Raw genomic sequence first — 17420 nt, forward strand, 5'->3', positions numbered from 1 at the left:
ATATCTAAGCACCATGGATGGGGGGGGGGGTGCGCGGGGAACTTCAAAAATGGCTTCAACCAGAATGCAGTAAACAAACACAGAGAAAGTTATTAAAGTAAGCGAAAAGACACTTTAACTTAAAAGTCATGAGGTAATAGAATATATAGGATATATATCAGAATATAAATCTGATCTAGGCATCAGATTACTCTGTTTATATTTCTGGTTCCACATTTTATAAGCAATATTATCTTCTATGAGTTGTTGAACATTATATGCCTCAGTTTCTTCATCTATAAAATGGGTCTAATAATTGTTACTGTCCTATCTCAAATAAAATACTACAAAGTACAGCAAAATAATAAACTGTTAAATTTAAAGTATCACTGTATTATTTTTCATATATTATCTTAGTTTCTGAGAAACCCCTTGATTTTAATAAATTTAGTATTTAAAGGCAGTTTTTTCCTTTAACTTTTAAATTAATCTATAATTTTAGTGAGACCGTTTTCTCATTTGTAAAATCTTTTACTTCAAGACAAATGGCTCTTTATATATCGTAATATGGTGTTCATATAGCATTTATATAAGTGACTTCTGCCTGTATGTAAATGGGGATGAGGTGCTAGAATGACCATCTTTATATTCTGCTAATTTCATGAAAAAAAAACAAAAAAACAAAAAACAAAAAAAAAAACCACATCCAAGACCTGAAGGTAAAAAGATAAAAAAGGATTTTAACAAGTCAGCAATGACTATGCTAGCATACTGATACACTTTGTCTTTCTATCCCATAACATTCTTAGCAGTTCTTTACCGCATGATAGGCTTTCTGCAACATGAAAACTGAAAAATGAAAGCAGATATAAATGCAGAATCCTCCTAAGTTTCTTCCAGCTTCATGATTCAGGCTGCCAAATTTTAAAGTTAAAATTACCATGTACAGTCCTAAAAAGATGGATGCAAGTTAAAGTGTAAGCCATAAACTCTCCAAGACTACAAGTGCTTGGACTGCTCCCTCAAAAGTTGCTCAGTAAAACAGAATTCTAACAAGCCAGAGACAAAGTCTGAGATGAGTTAACTCAAAGAGTAAGCATGAACATGGTCTAAATGATGATAACCATTTGAACTTTAATTTTATAAAATGTATCTGTGCTAAAAGTCTAACCTCTTGGACAATCCCTTGCTTCTAATACTGCAATAAAGAATGACCCTTTCAAATCTTTCCTGCTGGTACCGAACAGAATACATATGTATACAAAGAGACACAAGCCTGTTATCTTGATTATTTTGGAATCAACTGATACCACTTTAAATTAATAAATAAAGTGAAATAGGCTATCCAAAGTAAAATTTATAACCACTACAACAACAGAAATTAAACAGTTTCCTCTAAGGGGTCAACCAAGAGGTTATGATATGAGAAGGACGACTTCGCTTTTATTTCACCATGTGGCTGACCTCGTTGTACAATTAAAAAAAAAGTTATGTTTATAGTTACCTAAACCCTTAGAAATCTTCTATTTTAGTAAGGTTTTCTTCTTTTATTTTTTTTTTTTCTTTAAGCCAAGGAATCTTTCTCAAAGGAAGCCATATTCAAAGCTGTATATGAAGGGCGGACAAAGATGAAGGCTGCTCTGTCTGGAACAGAGGCAAGAACCCAGAGAGCTACAGAGTCTAGACCACCACTGTCCCCCCGCCCCCCACCACCACCCCGGGGTTGTTCCTGTGGCAATGTTACAGCATCCTGAGGCCTGAGGTGCACATCTGAAAACTAGTGAATTAAGTCTATTAACCACATACTGTAGAGAAAATGCCAAGGTCAGAATGCAAGTAAGTGGCAAAGGTGAGAAATCACTGAGCCCAGTTTCAATGTACCCAGGACAATGACCGGATTTCATCTCATGTTTGTAATAGTTAATGTCCAAAGAATCCACATGTGAAAACACAAGGAATACATATAGCCCCAATTTGTCAAATGATCTGTCAAAAGAGTAAATATACATGGCAGTACAAAATTTAACTTCCTGGCTTTGTAAATAGCTTTAAACATGAATTTTATGTAAAATAACATGAAACATAATTCAAGGAACAGAAACACAAACAGACAAACTACAAAAATAGAGATTTTAAAGTCTGTTACATATTTTCAGAAGATATGGCAAGGAAAGATTTTAACTGTAATTTCTACATAATAACAAAGCAAAGGATCATTTGCATACAGATACTGAAAATGATTTGACGGTGACAGGGAAGTAAAATTTAAAATCTTATCAAAGAATGACAGTGGTTAGATAAGGCAAAATTACTTTATAATAACCTTACAACAGGAAAACAAAATATCTAAAGAGCACTCTGGAAAAGGACCGGCTGAAATCGAACAAACTATCATTAGCAACAAAAATCTCTCGTCAAAGTTATCATTTACATGAAAGGGCCAAGACTTTTATAGCAGTGGCATGTCGTTGCTTAATCCAGCAAAAGTGCCATCAGAAATTTACTTTGCTCAATGATTAATACAATTTATTTTATATAAAAAAGCAATCAATTAATCTTATATGGCATGAGACTTTTATATATGAATAATTCAAAACATACTTCAATTTTAAATAACCTAAATACTTTCTTAATATTAAAATTAAGATGGAGTCAGTAATACAGATAGTCTTCTGGATAAAGATATACTTTAAAAATTTTTAAATACTTTTTAGTATAATATTTAGTTACCGTAAAAAGCACTGATGAATATTTTAAACATTTAAATTTCTTTAAACATCTGAAAGTTTAATATGACATCTTAAAGTATGTACTATGAACATTCCTCCATTCTACATACGTTTTCCACTTCCTTTATTTCTTTTTTTTTTTTTTTTTTTTTTTTTTTTAGAAGTGAATACACTTTTTATTTTTATTTTTTTTTTATTTTTTTTTTTTTTATTTTTATTTTTTTTTAATTTTTTAATATATGAAATTTACTGTCAAATTGGTTTCCATACAACACCCAGTGCTCATCCCAAAAGGTGCCCTCCTCAATACCCATCACCCACCCTGCCCTCCCTCCCACCCCCCATCAACCCTCAGTTTGTTCTCAGTTTTTAACAGTCTCTTATGCTTTGGCTCTCTCCCACTCTAACCTCTTTTTCCACTTCCTTTATTTCTAAATAACAAAAGTGAAACGTAGTAAGCACTCAAGCCCTACGCTTAAGTTTCTATACAAACTACTATGACATAATTGGGGGATTTTTGATCTTTTACTTTTTACACAGTTGATTTAAAAAATCTATTATAGATTTTACTTTTAAAAAAGCATTATACTTTTTTTAATTTAAATATAGTTGACACATGTTACATTAGTTTCAGGTGTACAACATAGAGATTCCACAACTCTACACATTCTGCTGTGCTCACCACAAGTGTAGCTACCATCCGTCACCATACAACACTATTACGATACTACTGAACATATTCCCTACGCTATACCTTTCATCTCCATGACTTATTCATTCCATAATTGGAAGCCTGTACTTCCCACTCCCTTTCACTCATTTTGTCCAACCTCCCTCCCACCCACTTCCACCTGCTTTTGAAAAAGACAAAAAAGAAATATCACAAGATGAGAATGAATGTGCTAGTCTTATAAGATTTAATGATTTCTTTTTTTAAACAAGCTAAAACTTACACTTAAATATTAAATATATACACACAGAAATCGCTATTGCAAACTATGCAGTAAAATTTTTTCAATCGTCAATAAAGTAACAAGAAGGTATGTGTCTAGGTAGGTATACATAGCCTAATGTTAATATGCACAAAGAAAACAACTTCGTTTTAAGGCATATTTAATTATTAATTTTACTAAAATTCTATCAGCTTAAGTGAAAAAAAGGAAAACAAACATTTTAAAATACAAAACTAGGAAAAAGTAGTTTAAAAGGTCAGTAATATTTACCATTAAAGGCAAGATACTCTCTTAAATTTACATGTGCTAGAAGCACATTACCCACTTGTACGATTGAATCACTTGAGCAGTTGAGACTTAAAGATAGGAAAGCAACAAACTGCAAAAAAATCCATGATTTGGCAATATCCCTGAAAACACTGTATCACACTAATGCTCCTAACAAGGGCCTCCTGCCAGGTATCATACTAAAAGTTTATACACTACGTCATTAAAGACAGGTCAATCGGTACCAAAATAATGAAAAATTATCCTTGCATTTATATTTATTTTCTGCTTTCCAAAAGAACATAAGAAAAAAAAGTCCTCCATAAATATGCAGACTTCTATTACCTTACTCCTATACACATTTTTAAAAGCCCATCCATGTTCTTAATCTTCATTAAGTGGAAGATTGTTCAACACTTACCTCTTTCCAAGGACTGACAAACTGTGTACGAGCATATCGAGTTAGCATGTGGATTATGACAACCTGCCCCCACTCTTCTACATCAACTAGTAAATTACAGAGCTTGCGGTAATTCTTGTGAATCAGATCTATTCTATCCGGGCATACTTCTTCAAAAGCCATCACAACACTGCCAGCTACCAGCTAGAAAAGAAAGAAATAGTAACTCATTAAAAAATGTCTTCCTCCCCATCAAAGATTCTATTTAGGCATTACAGAGATACAATCAGTGTTATGACAATGAATGTTTAAAGTATTCAGTTATTTAATTAACAAAATGATTGTTTAAATAACAAATTTTAAGTGTCACTCACTCAAAGAATAATTTTTATAGCTGTAACATGTCTGAAAAGCTAATACTTTCCTGAAGTATTACAATTAGAGAAGTATCAGTACTACAAATCCAACAATTTTTTGTCATGTTAAATAGCAATGAATTGTTCACACATGGATGGACTCAACATATTCGTCATGTACATTTTTCATTTTTAAGCTAACCTAAATTCCAATCTAAAGATTTATTATTTAGTACATAACATTCAGAAAAATCAAGACACTAACAAAGACCACATCATGTCAGTTTAAAATGAGAATGACAATGAATTCATCTTAAAGTGTTTGAGGAACCTGTAAGTGTTTCTGGTACAAAACACTTTCAAATCTTCAACATTTTAATCCACCTGTTAATTTTTACCAATATATTTACAAAGAAAATACAAAGGCTAAAATTTTATATAACCTATATAGCAATGTGTATAAATTGAAATAATATATTACCAACAAAAGACAGCTCCCTCAAAGACCAATTAATGAACCATAAATGCTGTTTTGTAATTGTCATACAAAGTGGTAAAATTAAGATATCTTTGGTATAAAGATACAAGCTAAGCAGAATACGTAATATACAAATACTTCTATATATGTACCATTGATATATGTGCAGTTAGCCAAAATGTAATACTGTTGAAAAAATAAATTAATATCATATTCTTTCTAAACACTAGGGATCTTCATTTTAGTGTCTAAAATTTCCCCAATGACTTAAAATAAGCAATTAAATAGAAATGTAACTTACTGAAATGGTACTTTTTGAAAAATATTAGATACAATGATATTCGTATTTTTAGTGTTTGTCCCTCTACTTGGCTGACATTTAGTTTATTAATATGCAACCAACAATACAATTGAAAGAAAACAGCTCAGAATATAGACTTGCTATTATGCTAAACAAGTTTCCAGTCCTGTGGGGATTTTATGAATTACCAATCAGTATAAACGTGAAGCCGCATTTATTGACTCCAGCCCTGCCCATGTACTGGTGCCTGCTGGTCCCAGCATGAATGCACTTCAATCGAAAAAGCAAAGAATTGATTATTTGTGTGAACTAAATAAAAAATGTATTATATATATAATTTCCCATTTGCTGTTGATATGGAAAGGATGTTAAGTTCATGTTTTCATCTCCACATTTTGATATCTTCTGCATAAATCACTCTTCAAAAATTATATTCTGTGATAATCATATTTCTAAATGGTTAGAATTAGTATTATTTAAAAATCCCTTAAAAACAACTAAGTTTATGACCTCAAACTATAGAATAACTTAGTATTTGTGAAATAGATCTATCCATCTATATGTTTTATATTTAGGCCAATCTTACATTAAGACACACATATGAATTGGTAAAGGATATTAAAGTAAAAAAATAAATAATACCACTTAGAATACAATAGTCAGTGAAATTAAAGCAGCAATCCAACAAAGTTTCAATTAAAGAAATACTATGTAAAATCAAGTTATTTTGCCTAACACTACCAGATTTTTTTCAAAATGGTTAGTACACACCAAACAATTAAAAGAAAAATCAGCTACCAAAAGGTATTAAATTTATTACACCAAGAGCTATAGGTACAACATAATTCTGAAGTATTAACAGAAAACATGAAAAAAGAAACTAATTACTTATGTCCAAATAAAGTTTAAGAAAACACAAAATAATTAGGAAGAATGTAAAGAAAAGTACCTTCACAAAATAAAACTGACCATTTTAGATATTTTATCGTATGGATTTAACAAACTGACCCTAGGCTAACCAATGCCAGAATCGATAATTTTGGTCTATTAAATGTTCAATATTGTATAAAACTTCCAGAATTAAAATAAAATGATCTACTCAGATTTTAAAACCAAAAATATTGGTTTCCCAAAAACACACAGTTAATTTCCATCTCACTGTGTCAATAGTAGCTTTTTATATAAGGTGAAAAATAAATCACTCCAACAAAACTAGCAATGAGCTCATCAAATTCAAATGCAGTTTTCCATTTATGTATTTTTTATATTAAAGCTATAAACATGGTTCATTTATCTTCCCTTGGTTGCCACGTTTTTCTGTGCTGTTGCTATGAACTTCAGCCATTAGCTGTGCTCCAAGGTAAACTACATGAACCATCAACAAAAGTGACACCCCATCTATGGAGTTCATATTTTCTCCAGATTATCTATGCTAGTTGACAAGCTGGTAATGAAAAAAATCACACTAAGCAAATGGTTCCTCTAATAACAATAAATTTTCTATAAAATTATGAAGGGTACAAAACGTTTCCTTGCATCTATTTTGTCATGAATTCTAATTAACGTTGCAAAAACCTGAGAGTGCTGGGTCATCACAAGAAGTGCATCAAGGTTTGATTGATAATATGGTATAAGTTGGCCAATGCTGCCAAGATTTTCTTCTCTTAAATTAATGGCCATCCAACTTGCCCTAATCATACAGCCCAAATGATATTCCCCTTCTTATTTCAATTTTCTTGAGGCATGGAAAATGGGAAAGATCAGTCATTTATCTTCTAATAGCTGGATAATAGATCTATCACAATAAAACATCTGCACAAAATCAGAGGTGTGGGGGGTTTTTTTGCCCACTACAGTGAAGCTTTTACCAACATTAAATCAATAACCTATAAAATGGTGTCTTACCCCTATAATTTAGTTACGAACTACCAATATATTCATTAAACATCATTTTGTAAATTAAGGAGAAACTCTGTCATAAAAAATATATATAAACAACTAAGTTTTCCAGTAAGCATTGACCTAATCTGTGTTCTTAAGAAACTGTTTTCTATTAGAAAGTTAAATGCTATCAAAAGGATTTCTTTACAATTAACCTGAAAGGAAAAGGAAATAATACCACCCTGCTTTTGAGGTATTCTAAATAAAAGATGTCCACTGCTATGTTTAAATTGTTCAACAAATATGGATTTCTACCTTAAAGAAAAACCAGAGAAAGTATTAAAATTTAAAAATGAATTTACAATAGAACATCAGAAAAGGTATACAGGAAAGAAGAAAAGTGTTTAAGATATGTTAAATAGAGAATATAGGATGAAAATAGTAAATCTAGGAATATACAATAAAGAAATTATGTAAAAAACATCTTGTAACTGCTGACTGAGGATAATGGAACACAAACAACATATTCTCTTTTAATTTCACTGACTATAGCTGTGAGGTGTCTTTCAAAACTTAAAGATAATCTTCAGACAACAGTTACCTAAGTAACCCTAAAATGTTCTAGTTATTTTACCATAAGCCTTATATTCCTTAACCATAACTATATTCCTTAACCCAAAGTTATGTATTTTTAGGAAAGGACTATTCATATGATAAATTTTGGTCTTACTCTATTAAAATGGAAAGAGCATTCTATTTTAGTATGTTTAGATTTCTATCTTTCCTTAAAATGAGAATTATAGAACTGTCTTTGAGAACTTAATTATTAGAAAGTCTTCATTTAGGCTAAAAGAAGCAACAGAAGGTATATCTCATAGCCAATATGTTAAGTAAATAAAAGTTTTTAAACAGATTAACACCTTTCAAATTGATATTTGTCAGCAGCAATAGCAATGCCAACATGACAATAATAATCCCAAAAAGCTCCTGATGATAACAAATAAATTCCTTTTCAAAATGTGGAAATAAATCAGACCTAGTTCCCTTAATTGGGAAATTTTTAAACAAAAATTATTTGGAATTCTTACTGTTTTAAATGTCAATACCAATACTAACTTGGGAGAGAAAGGAAATATAGCTGTCTTCCTTCAACAAAGAATTACAAGAGACAAGACTAAGTAATAATAAAGCTAAAATCCCTATATATATATATATATATGCATAAATACCAGAGTATTTTAAACCTTTCTACCACAGAATGTAATCATACAAAGGAAAAAATTATCACAAAATATTCCCAAAACATAATTAATTTAAATAATGGGTAAACAAGTTAATGGTACCTAGGAAAACATGAATCTCCCATCCCAAAGCCAGAAAAATCAAAGATGAAAAACTGTCCTAAGCATAACTAAAAAACAAAGAATCCCCAAACTTCAAATTACATGTAAGTAGAAAAATAAGCCCTAAATGCCAGAGAGTTATCTTTCATGCTTATATCATAAAAACCCATAAAGACCTGTGGCAGTCAGGAAAAAACTGCCCTTACCAAAACAGTCAGAAGTTGGTGGTGAGCAAAAGAAAGAACTAAAATCAATAGGAGGAAGAGAAAGAGTATTCTAAGTGTAAAAATACTATCTAAGATTCCTCATGGATCACAGTGGATTACAAAGTAGAAATTTCAAGGGGGTAGGAGATGGAGGGTGGATTCAATGAGATTGTCTTGGAAAAGAAAAATTTCAAGAAGAAAACAGTTAAAAAAGAGGTAGAGGAAGAGGAATTCCTTAGAAAATGTAAGGTGACAGAAAAAAAGAAATAAGAGGAGGAAATTCAGAAGAACTACAACAAAATCAAAATAACTTTAGGACATACACCCCTTCCTACATGCTTTCTCTCAAAACAGCCATCTAATAAAAAAGCATACTGTGATATTCTGGCAGAAACGGTATTCTTGTGCCAGGAATCTTGCAAACTACCTCAAACTCAAACCACCAACCCTGACCAAAGAAAATGTAAAGATGTGAGTAATCTGCAAGTGTTGAAAACAGAAAATGAAAATCAAAACAATTCAACTGATGAAAATTGCCCACACAAAAAATTAATAACAAAACAAACTGTCTAACGCAACACTCCAAAATGATACCCTCAACGAAGCATATGAAGATCAGAAAAATGAACGTGAATCAGAAATTCATAAACAGAGAAAAGAAATAAACAAAAGACATCAGGAAGAAATGTAACAGGAGTTGACTGAAACCAGGAAAGAAACTGAGAGGGGAAGAAAATAATCAGACATGATGATTAAACTGCAAGGTGCCCCTGCAAGAAAACAGCTGAATGAAAATTTAATAAGGGGAATTAAAGAAAAGTAGAAAAACAACAACAACAACAACAACAACAACACAGTGGTTGAAATGTAAGACAGGCAAAGAAGATCCAACCTACATAAAATTTAAATCCCTGAAGAAATAAAAGTAACAACTAAGCAGAAGTAATGTTTAAAACTATAATCTTAAAAAACAACAACAACAACAACAAAAAACTTTGCCAGAAATAATGTAAGTTCTAAACCTACATTTTAAAAACATTCAATGAGTACCAGGAAAAAAAACTAACCCACATCAAATAACCCTGAGACACAATTTAAAACCATTATGTCTCAAAGATAAAGAGGAAATCATCAGGGTCAGCATCTTACTGAACGCAGACACATTACAGACACTTTCCTTTAGACTGAAATAAGACAAGGATGCCCACCATCTCCACTACTACTGAATATTATACTAATACTAGTAAGTACCCAAGTATATAATTACACAAGAGAAATTAATTAATCATTAGACTTGGAAAAGAAGAAGTAAAATCACTCTATTAGCAGACATTATATTTTCTAGAATAAACCATGAATAAAATAATTAAACAATAAAAGAACTTGGTAAAGGAGCAGGATATAAAATTACCATAGAGAAGATCAATAGCCCTTTTTATACACCAATATAACAAGTTCAATGATATAAGGATGAAGCAATTTCAATTTACAGTAACATCAAAGAAGACTACATATCAATACAACTCTAAACCAATATTTAACTCAATTAGCAGTCCACATCTCACCACTTCCCACAAAGGCACATGCTAGCAATTCTGAAACACTTTGTCTGCATCTTGGGACAAAACAAGTAAGTAAATATATTGTCAATAATAAAAGCCACATTTTTTAATGTTGGAGAAGGAAGCTGAAAAGGCAGGAGGCTAGAAGGAATCCTGGGCTATTGTACTGGAATTAGAGGCATCTGTGTAAACTTTGCCACTTAATACAGATAGAAAAATAGATATAGATGTCCTTTTAATTAAAAAATATATAAACATGTAAGTAACACTTTAGGAAAAAGGAGTGTCTCATATAAGAGACCATCAAAGCCCCCAAAAGATCTGCCCATGAACACTGAATATGATGTATACCATTTGGGAAGCAAAATATTAAAAATAATAGTAAACCCATAATTACCATCACCAAAAACGTACCAAATTAATTCCACAACCATTCGACAAATATTAAATACCTACTATGAACAAGTACTCAACGTTTTCTACTATATTTTAGAAATAAATGGTCAGAAATCAATAACCGACTATCTCAAATTTACAAAAAAATATATATCCTTTACATTCTTTTTGTGTCATTTATTTCTTACTTGGAATATTTATTTAACCCCCTTTTACAGCACAAGGCACTATAATGAGGGTTTTACATACAACAGCTCTTTCAACACAAATAAAACTTTATACATTAGAAATTACAAGCCACACAAATTTGGGAACTGAAATTTATGAAGGCTTAATACATAGCTACCATGAGGCAGAAGTGTAGGACAAACCCAATTCTGTCTAATTCCAAAGACTGTAATTTCTGGCTGTGGCGTATCTTGTTTGGGAAGACATGCACACATTATATACATTTCATTCATGATTTCATTCCTGGGCCATGCAACAAATTTCTTTTAGTCTATAATGCAAGAGAAATCATGGTAAATTACATTAAAATAAAAGATCTGTTTCTTACAGATCTTACTCTATTCTTCACAGTTTATACCAAATGTCTTGCATATCAAAGAAATAAATGTTTTTATATTATTAATAAAACCAAATTAACCATAATACTGATTTCTAATCTGGGTCCTAGAAGAGAGTAATAAGTATGCCACACCGAAGACAAAAAAAGAGGGGTATCTGGGTGGCACAGTCAGTTGAGTGTCCAGCTCTTGATTTTGGCTCAGGTCAGGATCTCACGGCCATGGGATTGAGCCCCACATTGGGCTCCATGGGGAGCCTGATTGGAATTCTCTCTCTCCTCTCTGCCCCTCTACACAGTCATGCTCTCTCTTCTCTCTCTCTCTCAAATTAAATAAACATTTTTAAATAGGAATCAAATTTCTTTTCTATCTTCATTTATTGGGCAAATCTATATTTGTTTACCTCCTACATTACATCAAACAGTATAGAAGAAATACAATGAAGATTTCTATTACATTATAGACACAAAAAAATTTGCTAGATGGGTTAGGATCCCACCCATAATTTCAAGTAAAATACAGTATTTTCAAAGTACATAGCGGGGAAAAAAAAGTACATAGTGAAAAACTTATTAAAGAAATTAAAATGTTCAAAAGAATATATTTACTTATAAAAAAAAGTAGTAAAGGAGGAACAAGGAACAAAAAAGGTAGGATACAGAAAAGCAAGTAAACAGCAGCTATAAATTCAACTATGCTAATAACATTAAATGTAAATGGATGAAACCATATAATCAAAAGGCACATAGTGTCACAGTGAATTAAAAACTATATGGTGTCTATAGGAGACACATATTAGATTCAAAACTACTAACAGGTTGACAGTAAAAGCAAAGAAAAAGATATATCATGTAAACAGCAACCATAAGGAAGCTGAAATGCTATAAATAGACAAAACAGACTTTAAAACAAAAAGTGTTATTAGAAATAGAGAGACATTTATAATGACAAAAGGAAAATTAAAAACAATTATAAATATACATGCACCTAACATCAGGGCTTCTAAATACATTAAACAGTGACAGAATTGAAGGGAGAAAACAGACAGCTCTACAATAATAGGAGACTTCAATACTTCACTTTAAATTTTTTTTTTCAACATTTTTTATTTATTTTTGGGACAGAGAGAGACAGAGCATGAACGGGGGAGGGTCAGAGAGAGAGGGAGACACAGAATCGGAAACAGGCTCCAGGCTCCGAGCCATCAGCCCAGAGCCTGACGCGGGGCTCGAACTCACGGACCGCGAGATCGTGACCTGGCTGAAGTCGGACGCTTAACCGACTGCGCCACCCAGGCGCCCCCAATACTTCACTTTAAATAATGGATACAACCACCAGGCAAAAGATCAATAAACAGGAGACCTGAACAACACTATAAACCAATTAGACCTAACATGTATCTACAGAAGTACTCCACCCACCAACAGCAGATTATACATTCCTCCCAAGTGCACAATCAACATTTTCCCGGATAAACCATATGCTAAGCCATACAACAACAGCTATATGAGGCTAGTGGCTACTCTATTAGACAGCTGCTATGCACAGATACACATGCTACTTGATGACAGCATCCTAAGACACACAGAAATCCTTTTCCTTGATAGTGTGAGCTGCGGGGGTGGGTACAGAAGCCTCCATCGAAGATACCAGATCCTCCAGAGGTCGGCTCACAGACCCCATGGGTCATCACTATTATGAGATCTCATTATCACTACACTCAAAGAATAGGAGTGGGGAAAGGAGGAGGAAGAGATACATACATTCACAAAAGATGACAACATTAGCCAGTAAGCTCACTCTTACCAGAAATAAAACAGTCATGCACATATGAAAATGTTTCAGAATATTTTTAAATAGACTCTATTCCCAGTACGGAGCCCATAGAGTATTTTTTTAATATTTAAAATATTTAAAAATACACGTTTATAATACTAAAACATACTCCTCTAAAAGAGGTATTTTTTAGTATTTCTTTAATACTTCTTAGTACTTCATTTTAAAACAATTATTTGTTTCCAGCTGATTCAACCTTTAAAAATCCTAATAAATCATCGTTTGAAATAAAAACTTTGGCACTAAAAGCAGTCAACAATTCAGCCACAGATTAAAGAAAGGATTTTTGTTTCCAACTTGTTCTTCTTCAGACTCTGATGATGAAACGTGTAACAAGCTAAAATTCTAAATGTAATACTTCTCTTCATAAAGTCATTTATTTCCTTCACGGATTTTAATAAGTCCCATTAATATTTATACCATTTTCAAATCAGTAAGAATAATTCTATCAAATATACAGTACAGTAAAATTATACTATACAAATAAAACACAGTTTTACTGAGGCGCCTGGGTGGCTCAATCAGTTAAACGTCCAACTCCTGATTTCAGATTTCAGCTCAGGTCATGACCTCACGGTTCATGAGATCCAGCCCCACAATGGGCTCTGCACTCAGAGAATGGAGACTGACTGGGATTCGCTCTCTTCCTCTCTCTCTGCCCCTTGCCCACTTGCACACGCATACACACTCTCTCTTTCAAAATAAATGAACTTAAAACACACATACACACAAATTCTACTTTGATATAAAAAAAGAAACCACTTACTGTACTTTTATCCTTTAAAAGTTTTTCAATTACTTCAATTAACATTTCCTTCTGCTCCGGATCAAGGCTAAAACATAAAAAGAAAAGAACACACATTAAATTTTTCCCTTTAATTCTAATTTTAAATGAAGCTAATCATTTCAAAAATATTAAGAAATTTTTTTAGGGGGGAAGGAGAGCAAGAATTATGTGAAGATAGAAAACAAATCTGAAATAAAATGGGATGTTTTTCTCCCAAATGTGTCCTAATCTTTTTCTTTAAAGTTGCTCATATTGGGGCACCTGGGTGGTTCAGTCGGTTAAGCTTCCGACTCTGTCTCAGGTCCTATCTAGCAGTTTGTGAGTTCGAGCCCCAAATCAGGCTCTGTGCTGACAGCTCGGAGCCTGCTTCAGATTCTGTGTCTCCCTCTCTCTCTGCACCTTCCATGCTCACACTCCGTCTCTCTCTCTCAAACATGAATAAATGTTAAAAAAAAAAATTTATAAAGTTGCTCATATTAACTAAATCCAGATACTAATAACATTAAGACAGTATCAAGTTCAGGGGCGCCTAGGTGGCTCAGTCAGTTAAGCCTCCAACTTCAGCTCAGATCATGATCTCATGGGTTCGTGAGTTTGAGCCCCACATCAGGCTCTCTGCTGTCAGCTCAGAGCCCGCTTCAGAAACTTTGTCCCCTTCTCTATCTTCCCCTCCCCCACTCATGCTTGCTTTCTCTCTCTCAAAAATAAATAAACATTAAAAATAAATAAATATCAAGTTCACTTCTAAAAAATAGTTGGAAAATCTTAAAAATGTAATTACAAGTAGATAAAGTACAAATTCTTTTTTTAACCAAGGGAAAAAAGTTAATAAGACAGTGATCATTGTTGACTATGGATATACTACGGTCAAAAACAGAGAATTCCCAAATAAGAATTTTGTTATCATTTTAGTTCAGTAATGAACTAAATGTATTACAAAACCTGACATCTAAAACCAAAAACTATAAGCAAAGGCATATATATATATATATATATATATATATATATATATATACACATATATATATATACACACACACATATAAAAAATTAGGAAATGCCTCCTATTAGTAGCTCTAAGCACTGAAATATTGACAATATAATTTCTTCCTAACATGTAAGTCAAATGTTGTCCATTTACTGAGAAGCTGAAGAATGGGAATATAAAGGTAAATAAGACTGCCTAGTAAAGAAAGTCCCAAACATAAGCATACCATATAACAGAGATATGTATAAGGGATTACAGGAAAAACAAGAGCACCAATGGAGGCAGGAGAGTTTCTTATAAAAAGTGACATCTCGGATGAATCTTAACAATTTGACTTTAGAATTAAAGAAAGGAGAAAATTTTCCAGGTAAAGACTAAACAGATGGTAATAAGATAAAAATATTTTATGTAGAGGACAAATAGCCAGGACCAAGCTACTCAATTCCAGGCAAGGAGAATAAGGGCTGAGGCTGGAGAGGTAAAACAGGGTCCAGTGATGGACTTTTAATCCATCATAGTAAGCTTGGATCTTATTCTGTAAGCATGTAAAAAGAAAAGATGAGTGATAAGTATGATATAACTTTGACAGTTAACCTGAGTTAATGAGTTTTTAGTTTTTATACACTTATATAAGTTTATTGCTAACCATTATAATTATCTGAACAAACCTTTTAATTCTTTCAAATTCTAGCTCCGGTCTCCCTTCTCCAAGCAGTCTTTCCTAACCCCACTTCATTACATCTTTACATTATGAAGCCCTGATCACGACTCTGAGCCATATCCTATCAAAATCCTAGTTCGTGTAGGGCACCTGAGTGGCTCAGTCAGTTAAGCGTCCAACTTTGGCTCAGGTCATGATCTCATGGTCTGTGAGTTCAAGCCCAGTGGCAGGCTCTGTGCTGACAGCTCAGAGCCTGGAGTGGAGCTTGCTTCGGGTTCTGTGTCTCCCTCTCTCTGCCGCTCCCCCACTCGTGCTCTGTCTCTCTCTCAAATATAAATAAACATTAAAAAAATCATGGCCTTTGTGTGTGTGTGTGTGACACCAAAACCACAAAATGATCTTGCTAAAAGCTTGTGGAATCAATGGTAACAGAAATTAATACCAAATTATTAAAGATAATAACTCTTTTACTTAAGCAATTTGTTTTCCACAAACATCGAGGCATCATATGATATTTTAATAAATATCATACAAATATGGTATGGTGCTGTATTTCAAAATGAGCGTTTTAAAATTCAATAAAATACCTCTAGACAAGAATCAGGCAAGGAAGGGAACATCAGAAAGGAATGGAAAGAAGGATGGAAAAGGTAGAAGAAAGGAGAACAAAGTAAGCTGAAAAGATAATACACATAAGATTCTACCCTATAATGAACAGAAAAAAATCTTAAGTTTCTCATAATTTATGTGTATGTGTACATGACAGACACACTACATAAATGACAATTAAAATTCCATTCAGTTTTAAGTTATAAAATCTATACATTATCACAGGTCCTAACAGGCTCACAAGTAAAAACCAGGATAGGGTCTCCATAACCCAAATAAAATTAAAGATGTCTAAAGAATGTGAGGAGAAAAACAGTCACTGGGTTTTGCTTAGTATAAGGACAGACTAATTATAAGGCTAATAAAATAAGCCTCCATGGGCTATAATATTCCATATAACATTTTTGGTATTATTAACAAAGTACCTACCTGTACAATTTCTGTATTGCATGGGCTGCATTCTTCCTAACATATGGTGATAAATCAGCAGAAGCCTCCTTAATAGCAAGCATCATAATAGGTACAATAATTGGTACTCTAATACTTGACAGAACTCTCAAAGCACTTGCACGGATTAGTTGATTTGGGTCCTAGAAAGAGTGCAAAAATATGCATCAAAATCTCAAGTTTAATATTTCAAAGATATCTCTATGACACAGCTAACAGGTGCTCACAGGATTCAATGTAACAACACACACACACACACACACACACACACACAATTTAAAGAACCAGTATATGAACACTGGATAAGGAAAAAGAGTTAACTAAATGTTTATTTCTTTGAACAAGAAAAGTAATGGTTATAATTCTAGTTGATCATTCATTACTAAACATGTTGGGTTTTTAGAGTTTCACAATGACACAACGCTGCAGGCTATAAATTTTCTCTTTAAAAAGTCACATCCCAACTAAGGGTTGATGGGGGGTGGGAGGGAGGGGAGGGTGGGTGATGGGTATTGAGGAGGGCACCTTTTGGGATGACCACTGGGTGTTGTATGGAAACCAATTTGACAATAAATTTCATATACTGAAAAAAAAAAAAAAGTCACATCCCGGGGCGCCTGGGTGGCTCAGTCGGTTAAGTATCCAACTTCAGCTCAGGTCACCATCTCACGGTCC

The 17420-nt window shown here is 32.9% G+C and overlaps 1 protein-coding gene across 9 annotated transcripts in view; it reads right to left on the reverse strand.

The window, feature by feature from the left end:
- Positions 1-17420, reverse strand: part of AP3B1 (adaptor related protein complex 3 subunit beta 1) — a 261344-nt gene that overhangs the window by 173905 nt on the left and 70019 nt on the right. For all 9 annotated transcript variants that reach the window (XM_042941819.1, XM_042941809.1, XM_042941836.1 and 6 more), the window contains 3 exons: positions 16728-16888; positions 14020-14086; positions 4350-4532 (listed from right to left, as the gene is read on the reverse strand). In XM_042941819.1, the coding sequence (XP_042797753.1) occupies positions 4350-4532; positions 14020-14086; positions 16728-16888 (411 nt within the window). The remainder of the gene's footprint in view (positions 1-4349; positions 4533-14019; positions 14087-16727; positions 16889-17420) is intronic.

Source organism: Panthera leo, chromosome A1 (genome assembly GCF_018350215.1).
Source record: "Panthera leo isolate Ple1 chromosome A1, P.leo_Ple1_pat1.1, whole genome shotgun sequence".
NCBI lineage: Eukaryota > Metazoa > Chordata > Mammalia > Carnivora > Felidae > Panthera > Panthera leo.